The sequence below is a fragment of the Thamnophis elegans genome, chromosome Z, assembly GCF_009769535.1.
Source record: "Thamnophis elegans isolate rThaEle1 chromosome Z, rThaEle1.pri, whole genome shotgun sequence".
NCBI classification, from domain to species: domain Eukaryota; kingdom Metazoa; phylum Chordata; class Lepidosauria; order Squamata; family Colubridae; genus Thamnophis; species Thamnophis elegans.
Window position 1 is genome coordinate 135,030,976 of NC_045558.1, and position 21,682 is coordinate 135,052,657.

Here is a 21,682-nt window from a genome sequence, read left to right on the forward strand (position 1 = left end):
CCTTTCTTTCTTTCTTTCTTTCCTTCCTTCTCTTTCCTTCTTTTGCTCTCTTTCTCTTTCTATTTTTGTCTCTCTCTTTTTTGTCTTCCTCTCCCTCCATTTCTTCCTTCCTTTCTTTCTTGTGTGTATCGCTCCCACCTTCTTTCTTTCTTTCTCCCTTCCCTCCTTTCTTTCTTCCTTCCTTCCTTCTTTCTTTCTTTCTCTCTCTCTCTCTCTCTCTCTCTCTCTCTCTGCTATCGTGTCTCCCCTAGTCCTTCTTTCTATTAAACTAGATATACCCTGTTCCTGCAACCGTTCTTCGTATGTTTTAGTCTCCAGTCCCCTAATCATCTTTGTTGCTCTTCTCTGCACTCTTTCTAGAGTCTCCACATCTTTTCTACATTGTGGTGACCAAAACTGAATGCAGTATTCCAAGTGTGGCCTTACCAAGGCATTATAAAGTGGTATTAACACTTCATGTGATCTTGATTCTATCCCTCTATTTATGCAGCCTAGAACTGTGTTGGCCTTTTTGGCAGCTGCTGTACACGGCTGGCTCCTATTTAAATGGTTGTCCACTAGGACTCCAAGATCCCTTTCACAGTTACTACTGTTGAGCAAGGTACCACCTATATTGTACCTGTGCATTTCGTTTTTCTTGCCTAAATGTAGAACCTTACTCTTTTCACCATTAAATTTCATTTTATTAGATAGTTCCCAATGTTCAAGTTTGTAAAGATCCTTCTGTATCTTAAGCCTGTCTACATTTGTCGCTCTGGAAAACTGACTATTATTGTTGTAACATCTACACATTTAATGAAGAAAGGAAATACATTTTATCATTTGCAGTATATTATGCCAAGAAGTATATGGAAAGTCTCCATGGTAATGTCAGAAATTGCATAATGCACCACATTATATTTCAGTCTTTGGATTGATATTTCGGACGTTACAGTGGCAATCTTCTGTTTTCCTGAAATAAAAGAAGAACACACTTAAACAGAAAAAATATCTTCCAAATAAAGGAGAGCTCAAAGGTGCTTTTTCAAAAGATTTTCCTTGTTTTTCCCAGATGGCATACTATTAGTTCTTCCTGTCAGAATTAAACCTTCCATCCAGGGATGGGTTCCTTCTAGTTCTAACCTCTTCTATAGAAGAGGTTCTACAAATCTACAGTGCCCTTTAGAACCAGTTCCAGCTCCCTCCCCCCGCCCGTCTGGATATCATCAAGATGAAGATTGAGAGGAGGAATTCTGGGAGTTGAAGTCCAGAAGTCTTAAAGCGATCAAGTTTGAACACCCCTGTTTTTTTTTCTAAAGGGTTAGGGGTGCAAGGGTCTTGTAACTTGACAGCTTTAAGACTTGCGTGCTTCATTGCCAGAGTTCCTGAGCCAACATGACTGGAGGAGGAATTCTGGGAGTTGAAGTCCACAAGTCTTAAAGCTGTCAAGTTTGAACACCCCTGTTTTTTTTTCCTAAAGGGTTAGGGGTGCAAGGGTCTTGTAACTTGACAGCTTTAAGACTTGCGTGCTTCAAATGCCAGAGTTTCTGAACCAACATTTTGGTTGCTAAGCAAGAGCGCTGTTAAGTGAGTTTCTCCACATTTTACAAGTTGGCCACACCCACCCAGTCACATGGCTGCCAAGCCACTCCCCCCTGGTGACATGGCTGTCAAGCCCCTCCCATAAAGCAGGCCACACCTAAAGAAGAGGTTCTAAAAAAATGTGAAATCCACCACTGCTTCCATCCCCACCACCATCCCAGTCATAAATGATGAAGCTTCTTGGATGGGAAGCAAAACATCTTCAAGGAAAAACAAAGGACACCCAGTTACCTTTAGGAAGAAAGCACCTTTGGGATGTGGGAAGCCCCCACCCTCCTGGATGAATGAAACATTTTGAGGAATATATTAAAGGGGCAGAATATTATATTTCCCTAGAAGAGAAATGGAGAAACATTTTTTTAGAGGCAGGAAGCAGCCCCAGTCTCCTTGCCTCCAAGCAGAAACTGAGGAGGCACCTTTTAGAAATGTAGATTTGATAATCCGTTCAGGGCAGGATGTTTTGAAACTCCCTGCATCAAAGGGCAGAATGGTAGGATTAGACCCTTACTCATGATCCAACAAAGGACAAAGCCATTAAGTGACAATAGGAATTGCCCAACACCCTTTCACAACTCAAGCCCCTTCACTGCAACACCCCATAGCAGTCCAATCTTCCTTTTTGGCATAGGTGTGGGTGACACAGACACTGTTACTTGCAGGGACGAACATCATCTGGATGACTGTGAATCTCCATACAGGGAATTCTTTAAAAAGGACAGTTATGGATTGCTTTATCGATAATTCTACACCTGTAAATTAAGACAGCAGATCCCAAATCGTAGAATCCTAAAATGATGGAGCAGGTGGGATTCTCCTTCTCTCTGTGTATCTCTCCATCTTTTCATCCATCACATCAACAACTGTTATAATCTGGGAACCTATGAAACTCCTGTTCTTCTGTGGCTAGATCTTAGCAGAGGGCTCTCCATAGTAGGATTTAGCAAAACAATGCAATGTCCTATATATAGAGAGCTGGAAGGGACATTGGAAGTCTTTTAGATTAAATAAATGCAACACTGAAATTGCTTGGGATTTAAGCTGTAGAACTAATATCAGTTATACAGCTTAAATCCCAAGCAATTTCAATGTTGCATCTATTTAATGTAAGACTTCCAATGTCCCCTCCAGCTCTATCCTGATGCTTATTCACTTTTCTTGAACCTGAGATTTTGAATTAGTTGCATCCTTGCCAATTTCCATACAGCAAAGTTGTATGTATTTGGTTGATATGTTTAATCTCGATAAGAAGAACCTGCACTCAGGATATAGAAACTTGCTTAGATTAACATTTCAACAGGATGTATACAAATTTTTCAACCACAACATGTTCAACTAAGAAAAATATATATAGAATCTCCATTCTTACCCTCCTGGCCATCATCAAACATATTGCGAAGACAATGTTACAACAGAAAGATTCTACATATAACTCTCTTCCTTAAGACAGAATAGTCAGAAAAAGTTATTTCCTTAATTGCTCCTCAGGGATATTGTAACTGATGTAATAATTTCATTTAGGCCAATTAGTAGTTTGTGTATGGATGTCTTCAGAGAACAGTTTTGAAATAATGGAAATGGCTCCTCTGAAATTATCTAAACCAAGTTGAGAAATAGGGATTGATCATTAAGACGGCCGATTAATTAGAAGGTCTTTTTTGGAGAGAACTCTTTCTAGGCCAGGGGTGTCAAACTCAATTTCATTGAGGGCTGCATCAGGGTTGTGTTTGACCTCAGGGGATGGGGTGGACAGGGTGAGGGTGGGCATGGCCAGGTTGACATCACTCATGTTAGCAGCACTTATGGTGGCCAAGTGCTAAGGCAGAACTTCCATAAAATCCACCCTTACTCTCATTATTATCTCCTTCCTTCCTTTTCTTCTTTTTCTTTCCCTCTTCATTCTCCTTTCTTCCTCCTTCCCTTTGTTGAAAGAAATGTCCTTCTGGGTTCAGCTCCAAGTGGGGAAGAAGACACTGGAGACATGGAGGCTGCTTGGAAAGATGGTTTATTGTTGGACAGGGCCACATGGTTTGAGCCCTGAACAGAAAAGGTGATCACATGCTTTGATGTAGGTGGAGAAGAAGAGAAGGGCTGAGGAAGGGGCTTGCTAGGCTTTTTATACCCTGTTTAGTCCCACCTCTCTGTTTCCTGTTCCTGTGTAAGAAATGTATTCTGATTGGTTGTCATACTCCTATGGTGCCATGCAGGGGGCTACTCTCTAGGCTGTTTTGAATCCAGGTATGAGTTCTCAGATGCCATGTGGAGAGTTGAGTAAAAGGCCAATATTATCATGCCTTTCTGTAGCTGCTGCTGAAGTCTTTATTATGTAAAGTGGGGTAGCCTGTCTAGTCTTAATGGGCCTATTGACAAAGTGAGGGTAGGCCGGAAGCTACAGGCAACTATTCTGTCTTTTAAAACATGCTTCTTTTCACATCCAGAGAAATATTCTGTCTTTTCAATATTTCATAGGATATTTCATTTTTCTGGGAGAGGGCTGGATGATAACTTCCCACAATCCCTCCTTTTTTTCCCCAAAACATGTGCGTGGAACGCACATGTTTTGACAAAAGATTAAAATTGGTCAGATCAGGGAGACTTAATTCATCTCATGAAAAAACATTGTCAGACTCCCATGGTGCCATGCAGGGGGCTACTCTCTAGGCTGTTTTGAATCCAGGTATAGACGAGTTCTCAGATGCCATGGGGAGAGTTGAGTAATATCCCTTCCCCCTGCAGCTGCAGTTGGGAAGTCTTTATTATGTAAAGTGGGCTAGCCTGGCCTTCTCAATGGCCTATTGACAAAGTGTGGATGGGAAGGAAGCTACAGGCAACTATTCTGTCCTTTAAAGCATGTTTCTTTCTTTTCACATCCAGAGAAATATTCTGCCTTTTCAATATTTCCTAGGATATTTTATTTTTCTGGGAGAGAGCTGGATGATAACTTCCCACACCCTCTTTTCTCATTTTTCCTTCCTTGCTCTCGTCCCATATTTTCTCTGTCTTTCCTCTTTCCCTTTCTCCTTTCCTGTCCCTTCTTGCATGCTCAAATGCAAGCGGGGAAACATTTCTCCTTTTGTTTTGTTTTTAGTTTCCTTTCATAGCACTCTGCCAGCAAAAACAGAGCTCAGAACTACTCAAAAGTTCCACTACTGGTTCTCCAGAGGTGGTGAATACCACCTCTGATGTGAGGTCCCTAACAATGGTTTGAGCTCTAAGCACATAGCACTTATAAGCAGTATCCTGAATGACAGGAATTAGAGATCCCTATAATCTTCTCAGCTATCCTCACCACTCTCTGTATGGACTTTCTATCTGAGGCACTTGCTGCCACCAAACCGAACAGTAATGAAGTTTGTTAAAAACCCAACAAACAGTGATGCAGTTTGTTAAAACGCTCTCAATCGTAGCTCTGTAAAAAGTGGCCAGGATAGAAGGAGAAAGATCTGCTTTGCTTATCCGAGGCAGGAAATGAAGAAAGATGTGCAGGCAGTTCAAAGATAGAAAGAATGGTCAACACCATGAAAAAGTGATTTAACACAAGGTTATACCTGAAAAGGATCTTGACAATGCTGGAATGAAATGAAGCTGTTTCTTGCCAACGTTAAAAACTGTGGGCCACAAATTGTAAATTGAAATTTGGTGAAAAGACTTATAAACCTTAAAAAAATTTGTTTAGATCTTGTTATGAAGGTATATATATAATTTGGATCAGAAGAGAGGAGACATGATACAAATAGCAAGCAATTGGTTTTTTTCTTTTTTCTTTTAGCTATAAGAAGAAGAAGGAAATGTTAATGCGTACTTTTGGTGATTATTAACTAGAAATGTCAATATCTTTTAGACTGTTTTAGATTTTAAATGGTTATTTTGTTAACACTTATTAATAAATTTCTGTTTAGAGATGGTTATAAAGGTAAATCCTTTTCAGGCCTGTGGAGAGGAGAGGTGAGAAAAATAAATAATCTTTAGCTAGCTACAATAATAACAAAGAAATGTTAATGGATAATATTTAATGATACAAGCAGGTGTGATGTACTAGTAAAAGTAAAATGGACAGAAACGTCAATTTGTGAGTTGGTGGGGAGGGAGAGGGAATGTTAGATATCTTTTTAACCAACTTTTTTCTAGAATAAGTTATAAAGATGTAAAGTTACGGCAGATTCATTGAGACTGGGAAAAAAATGCCAGTAGATGGCTGTGTCCTTAAAACCCTATTAAATGAAAATGGTGGTATAGTGATAGTAAAATATATAAATTCTAAAATTACAATTTAAACTGAATAAAATATATGTGATTGTGGAAGAAACGCACGAAATGTACCTGTAACCAATGGATACGTTTTCTACAAGATGTAATGAAAGATGATTTGGTGAGGTCGCACAGTGGTTAGGGTGCAGTACTGCAGGCTACTTCAGCTGACTGTTAGCTCCAGTTTGGCGGTTCAAATCTCACCGGTTCAGGGTTGACTCAGCCTTCCATCCTTCCGAGGTGGGTAAAATGAGGACCCAGATTGTTGGGGGCGATATGCTGACTCTGTAAACCACTTAAAGAGGACTAAAAGCCCTATGAAGCAGTATATAAGTCTAACTGCTATTGCTATTGCTATTGTGTGTTTTCCTTCAATAAAAACAATAAAAACTTTAAAAAAAAACCTGTGTGCTCATTTCTTACAAAAGTCTGTAAGTACCCTTCAATAGATAAGAATAAATTCCTTTTTTTAAAAAAATTCTCTGGTTTTTGCATCACATTAAACTTTGAAAGAAAGCATGAATAAGGGATAATATAACACAATCCGAGTAATCCTTTTATTATCATCAACATCAATCTCAGCATCACCCAACTGAAAATAATATTCAGGACACGTTCTGATACTTCTGATATTTTTTTTTATTACTTTGAATTAATTCTTCTTCAGAACTGGACAAGCTTATTGGATGAGAAGCAAAACATCTTAAAGGGAAAGCAAATTGCCTTTTGAAAAAAAAGCACCTTTGAGATGATCGTGTCCTAAGGGTTGGAATTAGAGTTATTTGTTTACGATTTACATAAAAAGAACCTGAATGTTTTTCAAAAGGTATATCCAAAATCTGTGGGGAAAAAATGAACATTTTCTGGACTTTCTTTAAAAAAAAACTTACTGAGAAATTTGTGGGCACCCAAATATAAAGCAATGTATTAATAGCAATAGCAATAGCAGTTAGACTTATATACCGCTTCATAGGCCTTTCAGCCCTCTCTAAGCGGTTTACAGAGTCAGCATATTGCCCCCAACAATCCGGGTCCTCATTTTACCCACCTCGGAAGGATGGAAGGCTAAGTCAACCTTGAGCCGGTGAGATTTGAACAGCCGAACTGCAGAACTGCAGTCAGCTGAAGTAGCCTGCAGTGCTGCACTCTAACCACTGCGCCACCTCGGCTTTCTCAAGTGCTGAGATGAATTAGATGTCAGGCCTGCAGCCATATTCCTCTTGGATCTTTGGCCTGCCACATTTTCTATTATTCTAGTATGCATTTTCTATTGTGGGAAAATGGGAGGGTGGAGATTGTATGGAGTTAGATGCTATGTAGCCATAACAAAATTCTTTCTAGAAAGCCAAGGTCATCTTTTGTCTTTGCACCTCTGCACCTGACTAGAACTGGATGGGTGGAACTACCAGCATGGCAGTGGGAGGTTGGACCATGTGATGGACTTGTGGGTGTGTGGGCAAGATCCCTAACTATAACCCTAACCCTAATCCTAACCCTAACCCTAACCCTAACTTTCAACTGGGTGGGGAAAACTGGGAAGCTTTCAGATTCGGGTTTCCCCAGATGTGCCAACATGGCTCGCTTAATAAATTGGAACTTTGGGCAAAACTTTGCTTTGGACTCTGATTTACTTTTAGATGCTATTTGGAACCCTGATGTTAGATTTATGGTTTTCCATGGTTCTTTAGCCAGTTATTTCTCCATTTCTTTTTTTAATTTACTTGTGAGTTTTCTCAAATACTTTCTTCCAGCTTAACCCCTTTTTCAGAGAATCTTTCACTTCTTTGTTCCTGAGGGTATAAATAAAAGGATTGAGCAATGGTGTAACCAATGTATTGAGAAGGGAAACTACCTTGTTCATATTTAATGATGCATGCCCTGTTGGTCTGACATAAATAAAAATAATTGCCCCATACAACAGAATAACAATGATTAAGTGAGAGATACAGGTAGAAAAAGCCTTTTGCCTTCCAGAAATGGATGGGATTCTCATCACAGCGGAGATTATGAAGATGTATGAAACCACCGTCAGCAAGGAATTGCTGAACACCACCACAGTGGCCACAACGAAGACTGTCCATTCAATGGGATGAGTGTCCGTGCAAGCCAGCTTTAGCAAGGGTCCAACATCACAATAAAAGTGATTGATAGTATTGGGGCCACAGAATGGAAGTCGGAACACTAGAATGGTCTGTATCAAAACAGTCATTAGGCCACCAAACCAGGATCCACAAGCCAGTTGAATGCAAACTCTGCTACTCATGATTGTGTGATAATGAAGGGGGTGGCAGATGGCCATATAGCGGTCATAAGCCATGGCAGTGAGAAGGAAGAATTCTGTGGCTCCTAGGAAAAAGTGGGAAAAAGCTTGAGCTTTGCAACCAGTCAGGCTGATAGATTTCTTGACGGCGAGTAAATTGGCCAAAAGTTTCGGGATTGTAGCGGTCACATACATGATTCCTAGGAAGGAGAGGTTGCTGAGGAAGAAGTACATTGGCTTATGGAGACTAGGGTCATAAGCCACGATGGCAACGATGACAATGTTCCCAGTGACGGTCAAGATATAAATCATCAAGACGCCCACAAACACCAGAAATCTTACTTTTAGGATACTGGGAAATCCCAGTAAAATGAATTCGGTGACAACTGTTTGGTTCTCCATCCCAAACCTATTCATCCAAGAGAAGAATAATTGTTCAGCAGTATCAGAGGAATGACTCATTGAAATTATTGTTCTACAGCTTGATGTTTTATCAGTCAACCCAACCCAAACCTTTGGCCTAGAAGCAAGTTCAATTCTCCTCCTCCTCCTCCTCCTCCTCCTCCTCTATCATCATCATCATCATCATCATCATCATCATCATCATCATCATCATCATCACATTTTTCCCAAAAATGCAGGATCCACTTTTTGGAATCGAGAACCAAGTCCAGTAGGAATTTTTAAAAAATATATTTACATTTTCCAGAGCTTTTAGTGAAATATGAATGTACCAGAAATATAATCTTGTTAAATAAAGTTGATTGTTTATTTTAAAAAATCTGCAACCTTAAGTTTTGTTGTATAGTTTCTATAACAGGTGGCAAAGTGGTTAAATGCAGCACTGCAGGCTACTTCAGCTGAATGCAGTTCTGCAGTTCGGCTGTTCAAATCTCACCGGCTCAGGGTTGACTCAGCCTTCCATCCTTCCGAGGTGGGTAAAATGAGGACCCGGATTGTTGTTGGGGGCAATATGCTGACTCTGTAAACCGCTTAGAGAGGGCTGAAAGCCCTATGAAGCGGTATATAAGTCTAACTGCTATAACATAAATCTATCCATTTTTTCTTGGGCATCAAACTACCTCTCTTGTTTCTTTTTTATACTGATACTTGCACATGTCTATGCCATGGCTATTTTAAGTTCTTCTTAAGGGAAGGTGAAGGGGCACCCTCTGTCCCACCAATTTTCCCTGTTAATTTTCTCTTACTTTTGGTGTGTGTGCCCCCCCCCCCGTGGTATTCAGTTAGAATCTACTTTCCTGTTACCTGAATCCATTAGTCTATCTTGTGAGCAATGGAGTGATAGAGAAAGGAGAAAACTTGACCTTTATTTTAATGTGGCATCTTTCCAGAGATTGGAACATGCCATGTGCACCTTCCTGTCCGACCTTCTCCTCAGTGCAGGAATTGAGATCAAAGCATCTCAGGCAGGCAGTTTTTTAGTCTTCTGTTGGTTTCATCCTATGAAAAGGAGTCTACTTCATCTATGAGAGATTCAGTAGCCTTTTTGACAATCTATATTGAGAGAGAGAGAAAGAAGCACAGACAGAATGTTGATTAATGCATGGTGTATAAGGGCAGCTAAAGCCCTTCCCTCAATCCTTGATTAGGTAACGCCAACCCCACTTGATAGATCAGACCAAGAAAAAGGAATTATTTAAATTGTGTTTGCCTATAATAACAGAATCACACCACTCTGATTATGCTGGATCCAGTGGTGGGATTCAGCCGGTTCGCACCTATTCGGGAGAACCAGTTGGTAACTTTCCTGGCAGTTCGGAGAACCAGTTGTTGGAAGAAATCTCCTTTTGTTTTTCCTCACTTTACAAGGCTAATCCTGTAAGGAAGGCAGGAAGGAAACATTCTGGCGTTGTTTCTAGCCTCATCTTTGTTGACCTGCTTACAGAAACTCTCTTTCCGATTAACACTGATTACATTGTAAGAGCTAAGGCGAAGCACCCATCAACGGGAGTGACGTTGAGTTGACCACACCCACCCAGTCACATGACCCCTGAGCCCCGCCTATCCAGCTGGCCATTAGGGCAGAGAACCGGTTGTTAAATTATTTGAATCCCACCACTGGCTGAATCTCCCTCTCCTTATTATAGTTTTCCATTGAATAGAATAACAGAGTTGGAAGGGCCCTTGGAGGTCTTCTAGCCCAACTCCTTGCTTAGGCAGGAAACCCTACACCACTTCAGACTAACGGTTATCTAATATCTTCTTAAAAACTTCCAGTGTTGAAGCATTCACAACTTCTGGAGGCAAGTTGTTCCACTGGTTAATTGTTCTAACTGTCAGAAAAATTCTCCTTAGTTCTAAGTTGCTTCTCTCCTTGATGAGTTTCCACCCATTGCTTCTTGTCCTATCCTCAGGTGCTTTGGAAAATAGCTTGACTCCCTCTTCTTTGTGGCAGCCCCTGAGATATTACCTCCAGAAGTCATGGTTGTTTCAACACTGGAGGTTTAGAAGAAAAGATTGGACAACCATTTGTTTGAAGTAGTATAAGGCTTCGTGGATGTGCAGTAGGTTGCACTAGAATGCCTCCAAGGTCCTTTCCAATCCTGTTATCCTGTTCGTTCAGTGAATTAGGGAATCCCCTATTTGATATGATTTTGAACGTTACCTGTTTGTTGAAGAGTTAAACATTTTTTTTTATTCCTCATTGTCCTAGAAATGGAACTTGTATAGTTCCATCAAGGTCAACTTTATTTTCTATAGATACTGAAGTGCAAAGCTGTCCAATAATTTAATAAAACAATTTATCAGAAAATTTAATGTGCCATTGTTATGATTTAACCAGTGTTCAATTGCTTACATAGAAATTTATGAAAAACCTGGTAGATTACATATTTAACTTTGTTATTTAACTTTATTTATTATACACATCTGCAATTTTAATTAATTTGCTCTTTTTCTCAAAGACTGTGGCCATGGTTGCAGATACAATCCAGGTAGGAAAAAGATAGGCAGGAGTATGGGTTTTATAATGAACCAAATAAGTTAGACCAGACCTTAATGGGAACAGATGAAAAATTAATCAAGAGGATTCATTGCTTATTAGCTTATTAATTACTTATTAACTTTCATATTGGAAGAAGAACAAGTAAAAGAAACAGTGATAATATGGGCTAAGAATTTTGGCTATACAATAGACTTGGACAAGTGGCAGAAATTATGGAATAGAAATCATCAACTCACAATGTCAACAGCATATAAAGAAAACCTCTACAAAATATTTTGTAGATGGCACTACACAAGATTATGCAAGATTAGCAAATATGTATAAAAATAAATCTGTTAAATGTTGGAAATGCAATCAGACACCAGGATCATACTACTATATCTGGTGGATATGTCCAAAAGCAATAAAATAAAATAAAATAAAATAAAATAAAATAAAATAAAATAAAATAAAATAAAATAAAATAAAATAAAATAAAATAAAATAAAATAAAATAAAATAAAATAAAATAAAATAAAATAAAATAAAATAAAATAAAATAAAATAAAATAAAATAAAATAAAATAAAATAAAATAAAATAAAATAAAATAAAATAAATAAATAAAATAAAATAAAATAAAATAAAATAAAATAAAATAAAATAAAATAAATAAAATAAAATAAAATAAAATAAATAAAATAAAATAATAAAATAAAATAAAATAAAATACTGGAAGAAAATCCACATATGGCTGGTAACTATGACAAAATAACACATAGATTTGAAACCCGAGATATTTTAGTTGGGCATGTTTCCAGGAAACTACAATAAGGATAACACATATTTGGTTTTACATATCCTAATGGTAGCCAGGAATGTATATGAACAATGCTGGAAAAACCCACAAACCCCTGCAGATGATATTATGATGAAAAAAAAATATTCTGGAATGTGCAAAGATGGATAGATTAACCCTAAAAATCAAAGGAAAAGAAGACTTGGATTATTTCATAACATGGGAACTATTCTACAAATGGTTAAATGACCGATATTGAGGTTAGAGGAGTGGAATTAGGTGAAATATGGTTTACATGAGAAAGAAAAACAGAGGAGTAACTTTTTTATGGTTAAATAATCTATAATGGAAGAGAATATAAGTTGTAATAATGATTGATATTACTACACATTTGTTTATATATTATTGCACATTTATTTATATAAATGTATGATTATAATGACTATGATGATGTTTGTATCTTAACACCTTGGACAGCTAGAGAACATGCTGTTCAACGTAGAAATGAAATGCGTGATATAACAGGCACCTACTACCATATGTGGTGGACGTGCCAAAAAACAAAAGAATATTGACAGAAAATTCAAAGTGGCTGACAGAGATAAACCAAGAGGAAATAGAATTCAAACCAGAAGTATTTCTTTTGTGAATCATAAACGATAAACATAACAAGGGGGTAATCTACTTAAAAATACATATTATTACGGCAGCAAGAATGGTCTTTGCCTAAAACTGGAAAAACAGGGAAATTCCACAAGAAGAGGAAGTAATTAGGAAAATTCTGATTTGTGCTGAAATGGATGAATTGATGTGGAAATTGAAGAATAAAGATGAATCAGAATATTATAAGATTTGGGATAAATTTTATCGATGGTTGGAACAAAAAAGGACAAATCCAAAATAAGCAATGACTAAGATTTAGAGAATGGAGATTAGAAGTATGTATGAAACTATAAGTTGAAAATGTATAAGATAAAAACAAAGCAACATGGTTGGAAATACGATATTTTTATATTTGTAAATACTGAATAGACCAATTGTAAATAAGCAGGGTGGTTACAGTGTATAACTTTATATCTTAGTATGTATGGCAAAGACTTTTCCAGGATGGTTACACTGTGTTCAATGTTTTAATTTGTGTTCAATTAGAACCTTTTTATATATAAAAAAGGGAATGTGTGATGTTAAACAATAAAAATATTATCAACAAAGAATGTGGCCAGCTATTCACCTGTGAAAGTATTGAAGAAGACAAAATACTCACTGGAGTTGATATTCAGATTAATTCATGAAGCAAGAGATTCAGTTTTTCTTTTCCCCAAACTAACTTAGGCAAATAATCGAGTCTTTGTACATCATCCAGTGATGGTTAATACAATGTTGATAACCTAACAGCCAAGGTCAAAGAGCAGCTGGAACTCCATAGCTCACTCTGAGATATGAATAGTCTCTTTCAGTGAAACTTATACTGAAGGAAACCAAAGACCTTTCTCAAAGACTGTGATTTTCTTCCTGATGCCACATTGAGACATGTTTAACTGCAGAATAGATGTTTGCATGCCTCATCCCTATAGTTCTACACTCAAATTGTCCTCAACAATGAAGATATGGATTCTTCATCAAAGGTTCTGAAGACCTTTTTTGCTGGATAGGAATATATAGAAATATATAGAAATATATATATTTCACTCTTCTTGTAATTATTCCACCAAGGAGAACAAATCATCAGAGAGATGTCAAGAAAACCCTTGGGGACTTTAGTGATTCAAACAAGGCAAAACAGATGCTAAATGATTTAAAATTGTATTTCAAGCAGGGGTGGGATTCAAAAAGTTTAGCAACTGGTTCTCTGACCAGTTACTGGGTGGGCGTGGCCATGGTGGGCCTCCTGTATGACAGTGTGTGTGGGTGTGGCTGTTTTCACCCTATACAGGCTCAGGAGGCTTTTTTCAAGCCTCTGGGAGGGTTAAAACTGTCTCCCCTGGGCTCCGGAGTCCCTCTGGAGGCCGGAAACGGGCCTATTTCCAGACTTCTTGAACTTCCAAGATGCTTATTTTTCACCCTCCCAGAGCCTCCATGCAAGCCCTGCACTTACCTTGCATCCAAAACTGGCTGCATGGAGACTCATAGGAGAAGCGGGGTGGGATGGGTGTGGCCAGCCAGTCCCAGCAACTTCCAGTTCAATGAACCAGACGTAAAATAAGCATCTGGTTTGTCTGAACCAGTTCGAACCAGCTGAATCCCACCCCTGGTTTCAAGGTTTAATGTATCATCATCATCATCATCATCATCATCATCAATCATCATCATCAATCAATCATCATCATCATCATCATCATCATCATCATCATCATCATCATCATCTTTTTTTAGAATGCAGGATGGGCTATTTACTTCTTAGAGGTGAAAATAAAGGAGAGAGAAAATGTGTTGAATTTTTCTACATGATGAAATTGTGGATGCTCCTACACTCCTACAAGTTTGGAAGAAAAAAATGGACAACCTGCCAGATGTGCCTCCTTCAAAATCCAAGAAAGGAAACTCCCCAACTCCATTGTTTTAGAGAAAAGGTACTTTTACTGGATATAAAGTGAAAGCAGCGACACTAAAGCATGATCTGAGGCTAAAAGGCACAAAATTGTACATATCAAACGTTTATCCAAATCCTTTCCACCAACAACCCCAAGCCAAATGTCCAATTTCCAGCCTCCAAGGGTGTCTTGTGAGGTGCATCTTCAGGTGGCCTCATCCAGCTTGTATGGAGAGATGGTTGGCCTTGACCAGACCTAAAGAGCATTCAGCATGTGTAGAAGATAGTAAGAACAAACCCCCTTCTTTGTCCTGAGATATCTCCTCCAGCATGATTCCCCTCCCAAATACCAAAAAACCCTCCCTCCCCATTACCATGGCAGCCAATAGCAAGCAAGTGATATAGTGGTTGACAACACCTTTTGTCTGAAATGGTATAGAGTTTCCTCCCTGAGAAGGAGGTTGGACTAGAGGACTGGAGATGAAAACATATGAAGAATGGTTGCAGAATTTGGTCTATTTGTCTATTGAACCAGCTGACAAAATGATTTTTTTTCCTCTAACAGAAATCTCAGTTGGACCTCAACTGTAGCCAAAATGAAGCCACTGAAAATACATCTGGTGAATATCAGCATCTTGGGGTGGGAAGAGCAAACCTCCTTTATTCCATTTGGGAATCAAATCAATTCTTTCTCAATTTTATGGTCTATTTTATTACATGTAAGGAAGCATTTTTTCCTTTGGTACATGCCATTTTCTTCAGAGCTTCTTTGACATCCTTGTTCCTGAGAGTGTAGATGAAAGGGTTGAGTAAAGGGGTCACAATGGTATTAAGTACAGAAACTGTCTTGTTTATTTCCAAAGAAGAATTGGAATTGGGCTTAATGTACATGAACATGACAGTTCCGTACTGGATGGATACCACTGTAAGGTGGGCAACACAAGTAGAGAAAGCCTTCTGCCTCCCTGAAGATGAAGAGATGTGCATTATGGTGAAGATGATGAAGCCGTATGAGATGGCCGTCAATAGGAAGGTACTGAACAGAAGAAGGACTGATCCCACCAACACCATCTGATCAAGCAGATACGTATTAGCACAAACTAAACCCAGTAAGGGAGTCACATCACAGTAGAAGTGGTTGATCCTATTGGGACCACAAAACGGGAGCTGGCACAGGAGAACCATCTGGACAACGACAGTGAATAAGCCTCCCAGCCATGAGCCCAACGCTAGCTGGAGACAAAGTCTGTAACTCATGATGACGCTGTAATGCAAAGGCTTGCAGATGGCAATGTAGCGATCGAAGGACATAGAAGCGAGCAGGCAGAATTCCGTGGCTCCCAGGAAGAAGTGGAAAAAGGCTTGAGAGATGCAACAGTGGAAGCAGATGGACTTTTCCTCACAGCTAGGAAGTGAGCCAACATCTGGGGGGACAAGGTGGTGACGTAGAAGACCTCCAAGACAGAAAAGTTGCCCAAGAAGAAGTACATGGGATTGTGAAGGTGAGGATCATAGACAACGATGACAATGATCAGGATGTTTCCAACGATGGTGAGGAGGTAGATGAAAAGAATGGGGACAAAGAGAGACTTCTGCAACTCCGCCGATGCCGGAAAGCCTTGCAGGATGAACTCAGTGACCACGGTTTGATTTATCGGATGCATTTGCAGGGAAATTGCTTGGCTAGAGCTGTGAAGGACAAACCAGAGGAAACAGATTACAGGCTGGTTATTTTATTATACCATTTCAATGGGTCATCCTTTTTTTAAAAATGGAGAAAGCATCCGAGAGTAAATGTGGCCCATATTTCAAAAAAGCACAATTGATAGACTACAGAATAACAGAGTTGGAAGGGACCTTGGAGGTCTTCTAGTCCAACCCCCTCCATAGACAGGAAACCCTACAGTACTTCAGACAAATGGTTATCCAACATCTTCTTAAAAACTTCCAGTGTTGGAGAATTCACAACTTCTGGAGGTAAGTTGTTCCACTATTCTAACTGTCAGGAAATTTCTCCTCAGTTCTAAGTTGCTTCTCTCCTTCATCAGTTTCCAGCCATTGCCTCTTGTCCTGCCCTCAGAGGCTTTGGAGAATAGCTTGACTCCCTCTTCTTTGTGGCAAACCCTGAGATATTGGAATGCTGCTATCATGTCACCCCTGCTCCTTCTTTTCCTTAAACTAGACATACCCAGTTCCTGTAACTATTCTTCATATGTTTTAGCCTCCAGTCTCCTGTTGTACATCATGTACAATGAGATTGGTTGAGCTTCCCCAGGGCACCCCCCCCCCAACACAATACAACTCACAGTGAAGACAGAAAATCCCTAACCCAATACATCACATTAACAAATACCCAGTCCTATTGTACCAGTGTGGACATATTACACATTGTACCAGCAAGTCCATCATACTACGTAGTTGTGATGTTATTTCTCATTCAGAAGTCTGACAGCCCAAGGACAGAAACTATTTTTCAGCCTGTTTGTGTGGCTGCTATATCACCTTCTCGATGGTAGGAGGGTAAAGAAGTGCCAACCGGGGTGTGAGTCATCCCTGAGGATTTTCCTCTCTCTTCCACTTGCTTTTTTATCACCCGGTGTCTTATTCTGCTTTAAACTCCTGAGAATCAGTTCAGATTAGGACACAATAGAAATTGGATAAACTGGTATATAAAGGACCAAATCAGTGATGGATTCAGCCAGAACTGGAATCAGCCAGTTTGCACCACTTTGGGAGAACCAGTTGTTAACTTTCTGAGCAGTTTGGTGAACTGGTTGTTGGAAGAATTCATTAGGACAAGGAACCGATTGTTAAGTTATTTGAATCCCACCACTGACCAAAACCCACATGCATTCCAAGAATAAAAAAAAGATACATGGAATCAGAGAGTTCGAAGCAATCATGTGAATTCTTTGGCCTGACATTCTACAATGTATCATCATCTATGGAAAGTCAGAAATAGAAATCCAATCACTGACAAACACAGTCCGAGTATTCAGCACCGATATTTCAATGCAGTTTGGCATGGAAAAATGTGCCACTGTATCCATAAAAAGCGGCAAAATCACTACATGTGAGGGAATTGAAATGCCCAATGGCCAACTGTTCTGACCCCCTCCTTGCTTGTTCACAAATGACAGCCATACAGAACTTCAAAAGAAATATCTTTATCAGCCCCGGCTCAAGCTGGCTGCGAGCCCAAAATAAACATACATAAAGTCTCTGGCAAAAAGTTACACAGCAAATGCAAAAACAAAACTCTTACAGCAAACCAGGTTTACAGAAAGCAAATCACTTATCCAAGTGCCTCTTTGAATCATGAACACAGCAAGCTTCTGCTGAGTCACAACAGCCAACTAATTAAATGCAGCGGAAATGAAGCCTACAAATACTTAGGCATTCTGCAGTTGGATAATATCAAGCATGGAAAAGTAAAAACTATTGTCAGGCGAGATACATTATAAGATACACAGCTGGTATAGTTAACTGGACACAAGCTGATTTGGACATTTTGGACCGAAAAACCAGGAAACTAATGACAATGCACTACAGTTTATATCCACGTGGTGATATACTATATCTGCCACGAAAATCAAATGGCAGAGGATTATTACAAGTGAAGCAAACAGTTGAAGAAGAAAAACATGCACTGCCTGATTATTTAAAAGAAAGTCAAGAACATCTATTAATCGAAGTAAAGAACAAAAAACTACTGAAGGCCCAACAGACGAAACAAGAATACAGTAAAGATGTGATAAAATCAAGAATGGAGAGTTGGCAGAACAAAGCACTGCATGGCCAATTTCTGGAAAAAATAAAAGATAAAGTGGACAGTGAACAAACTTGGTTATGGTTAAAAACAGGTACATTAAAGAAAGAAACAGAGTCACTAATCCTGGCTGCGCAAGAACAAGCTATCCGCACAAATGTCATTAGGGCCAAAATCAAAAAATCCTCTGATGATGCCAAATGCAGACTTTGCAAAGAAGCTGATGAAACTGTTGATCACATACTCAGCTGCTGTAAAAAAAATTGAGCAGACTGATTATAAATTGTGGCACAATTCAGTAGCACAAATGATCCATTGGAATTTGTGCAAAAATTATAATAGTACAACAACAACAAACTGGTGGGAACATCAGCCTGAAAAAGTCACCGAAAAGCAGATGGTCAAGATCTTGTGGGATTTCCGTATACAAACGGACAAAATACTGGTGCATAATACACCAGACATCACACTGGTTGAGAAAAATATGGTCACAATTATAGACATCGCAATACCAGGTGATAGCAGGGTCGACAAGAAGGAACATGAAAAAATCGCGAAATACCAGGACTTAAAAATCGAAATTCAACGACTATGGCACAAACCAGCAGTGGTAATTCCAGTGGTAATTGGCACACTGGGTGCTATTCCAAAAGCACTGGAATTACATTTAAAACAGTTAAAAATTGACAAAATCACCATCAGTCAAATGCAAAAAGCCGCACTGCTTGGATCTGCACGCATATTACGAAAATACGTTACGACGTCCTAGGCCCCTGGGTGGGGCCCGACTAGTAACCAATGCCAAATCCGGCGAAACAACTGGCCGCTGTGATACAATTGTACAACAACAACAATAATAATAATAATAATAATTGACAAAATCACCATCAGTCAAATGCAAAAAGCCGCACTGCTTGGATCTGCACGCATATTACGAAAATACGTTACAACGTCCTAGGCCCCTGGGTGGGGCCCGACTAGTAACCAATGCCAAATCCGGCGAAACAACTGGCCGCTGTGATACAATTGTATAATAATAGATAATAATAATAATAATAATAATAATAATAATAATAATAATAATAAAGTACTGGAATATTCTAAAAAAAAGGAACAGCTGGAAGAGAGCAGAACAAGGAGAGAACTAAAAGCCATCTTTCCACTGTTCCTTTTCCCACAGTCTAAGGAACTGGATATGAGTGAGATTTGAAGCCCGGTTGATCGAAACGTGGGGTATGGACCCAATTGCAATCATGTACTGCAAGGATGTTTTCTTTTCAGCTGCCTCTCCAGCATCTTCTTCTCCAGCACAAAGGACCCCTTCACCCTTCCACACCTACCATTTGCATTCACCCAGGATAGATTGTATTCTGCTTTTTCAATGCCTTTTGTAGCTCTTTTGCATGTAAACATATGAATGAATTATATCTACCTACCTACCTACGTTACGTTACGACGTCCTAGGCCCCTGGGTGGGGCCCGACTAGTAACCAATGCCAAATCCAGCGGAACAACTGGCCACTGTGATACAATTGTATCATCATCATCATCATCATCATCATCATCATCATCATCATCATCACCCACCTAATCAGTTGGTGCAGCAAAATTTCACAAACTGACTACCTACAATGGCATGACCATATTGCTAAGATCATTCACTGGAAATTGTGCCAAAAGTTTGGATTTGAGTACAGTAAAAACCACTGGGAACATCAGGTTGAGAAGGTTTTAGAGAATGAGAAAGTCAAGATTTTGTGGGACTTCAGAATCCAGACTGACAGGCACTTGGCCCACAACACATCTGATATAACAATAGTTGAAAAGAAAAAAGTATGGTTCATTGACATTGCAATACCTGGAGATGCACGAATTGAAGATAAACAGCAAGAAAAAAAATCACAAAGTACCAGGACTTGGAAATTGAAGTTGAGCGACTGTGAAAAAAGAAATAGTGTGTTATCCTATAGTGTGTTGTAATTGGAGCCCTTGGAGCAATACCCAAAGGGCTACCCCGCTATTTGGAAATTCTAAATTTATCAGACTTGAACATTCTGACTACAAAAAACCACCCTACTTGAAACAGCTTATATCCTCCGATGTTAACTTAACAGTTCCTAGGTGTTTGGTTAGAACTCGAGCTGTTGAGCTACCAACCAGACCCAAAGGCTGTGAATCTCACCAAAGATTAACCACATGATAACAACAACAACAACAACAAGAACAATAATAATAACTGTAAGAAGAGAATGTCCATTCATCAGATTCACACAATCATGCTACACACTTTTTTCAGTGTGAAGGACTAGAACAGAATAGTTTACAGACAAAGACAAAAGAGGATATAATTATGGGGAAAACTTTCCTTATGAGAGAGCCAATATTACAATTTCTTGCCTTTGGCTTCTATATTTCTCACGTCCCTCTTGATGGACAATGAAAGATGTTTTGGGACAGACAAAGAGATGGCATTAAAAAGCGTTATGGTTTTTTGCTGCCTTCATTGTAAGGCCCAGATCAATTTTTAAATTAAAATCTCTTGGAAGGGGTCAGAGTCTAGACGCGAACTCCCCAGGGAAAGAAATTAATCAAGATTACAAAGATTTTCAGCTCCTGTGCGAAGCATCATAGGTTAGTAAGCGAGTATGTTAAAGACATAAACAAACTCAAACTGTCTTACTCACCTGGGCTGCAGTAGAAGGTATGTTGTAGAGCTCTTTTCAAATGCACTGCGCCCACGCAGAGCCCAATAGCAGCAAACTGGTTGTTACACCGGTGGAACTTCGCTTGTTTGCTTGTTCCATTTTGGATCTCCCCACCCTTCACAGTTGTGAGACTGATGGTCACTTAGAATGACTAAAATAAAGTATCTGGAGTAGAAAATAAATCACAATGTTGTATATGTTGTAGACAGTTCCTTCCCAAACGGAGTGCCAGATACCGTCGTAACACAATTAATCAGAAAGGTATATCGAGTTGACAAGATTAATAAATCAATGGTTTTTCTCGGATTGTTCTGCTTTGGTGATTTCCTGTAGCTTAAACAAGGTAGACATGATAAGATATCAAGAACTAGAAAAATGCATGGTTCAATGTCTTGTATAAACTCCCTGAACAGATGAATGTAACAGTCAAGTTAACTATGGAACAGAAATTTGGACAGTGCTTGATCTTAATAAGGCTTACACATTGGCAAAAAAAAAAAAAAAAAAATCAGAACACCAAATACAAGCTAGGCAGATTCGACCTTGTAGATGACTCCACCCACCCGGTCAAGGATCTTGGAGTATTCATATTAAATGACCAAAGTGCCAGAGCTCAGTATAACAGCATTGCCAAAAAGACATTAAGAGTTGTTAACCTAATCTTGCGAAGCTTCTTCTCCAGTAATATTGTACTGCAAACTAGGGCATACAAAACCTTTGCTAGACCAATTCTCGAATACAGCTTGTCCATCTGGAATCCACACTGTATATCGTACATTAACACAATTGAGAGAGTCCAGTGGTATTTCACAAGAAGAGTCCTCCACTCCTCTACTCGCAACAGAATACT

At 39.1% G+C, this 21,682-nt stretch overlaps 1 protein-coding gene and 1 pseudogene across 1 annotated transcript; both read right to left on the reverse strand.

Annotated features, from left to right (window-relative positions):
* Positions 1-7,543: 7,543 nt before the first annotated feature.
* Positions 7,544-8,488, reverse strand: LOC116521918 (olfactory receptor 6X1-like). Its single transcript, XM_032236552.1, has one exon. The coding sequence runs from the start codon at positions 8,486-8,488 to the stop codon at positions 7,544-7,546; it is 945 nt and encodes a 314-aa protein (XP_032092443.1).
* Positions 8,489-15,063: 6,575 nt separating this feature from the next.
* On the reverse strand, positions 15,064-16,022 carry LOC116521919 (annotated as a pseudogene).
* Between the last annotated feature and the right edge of the window lie 5,660 nt (positions 16,023-21,682).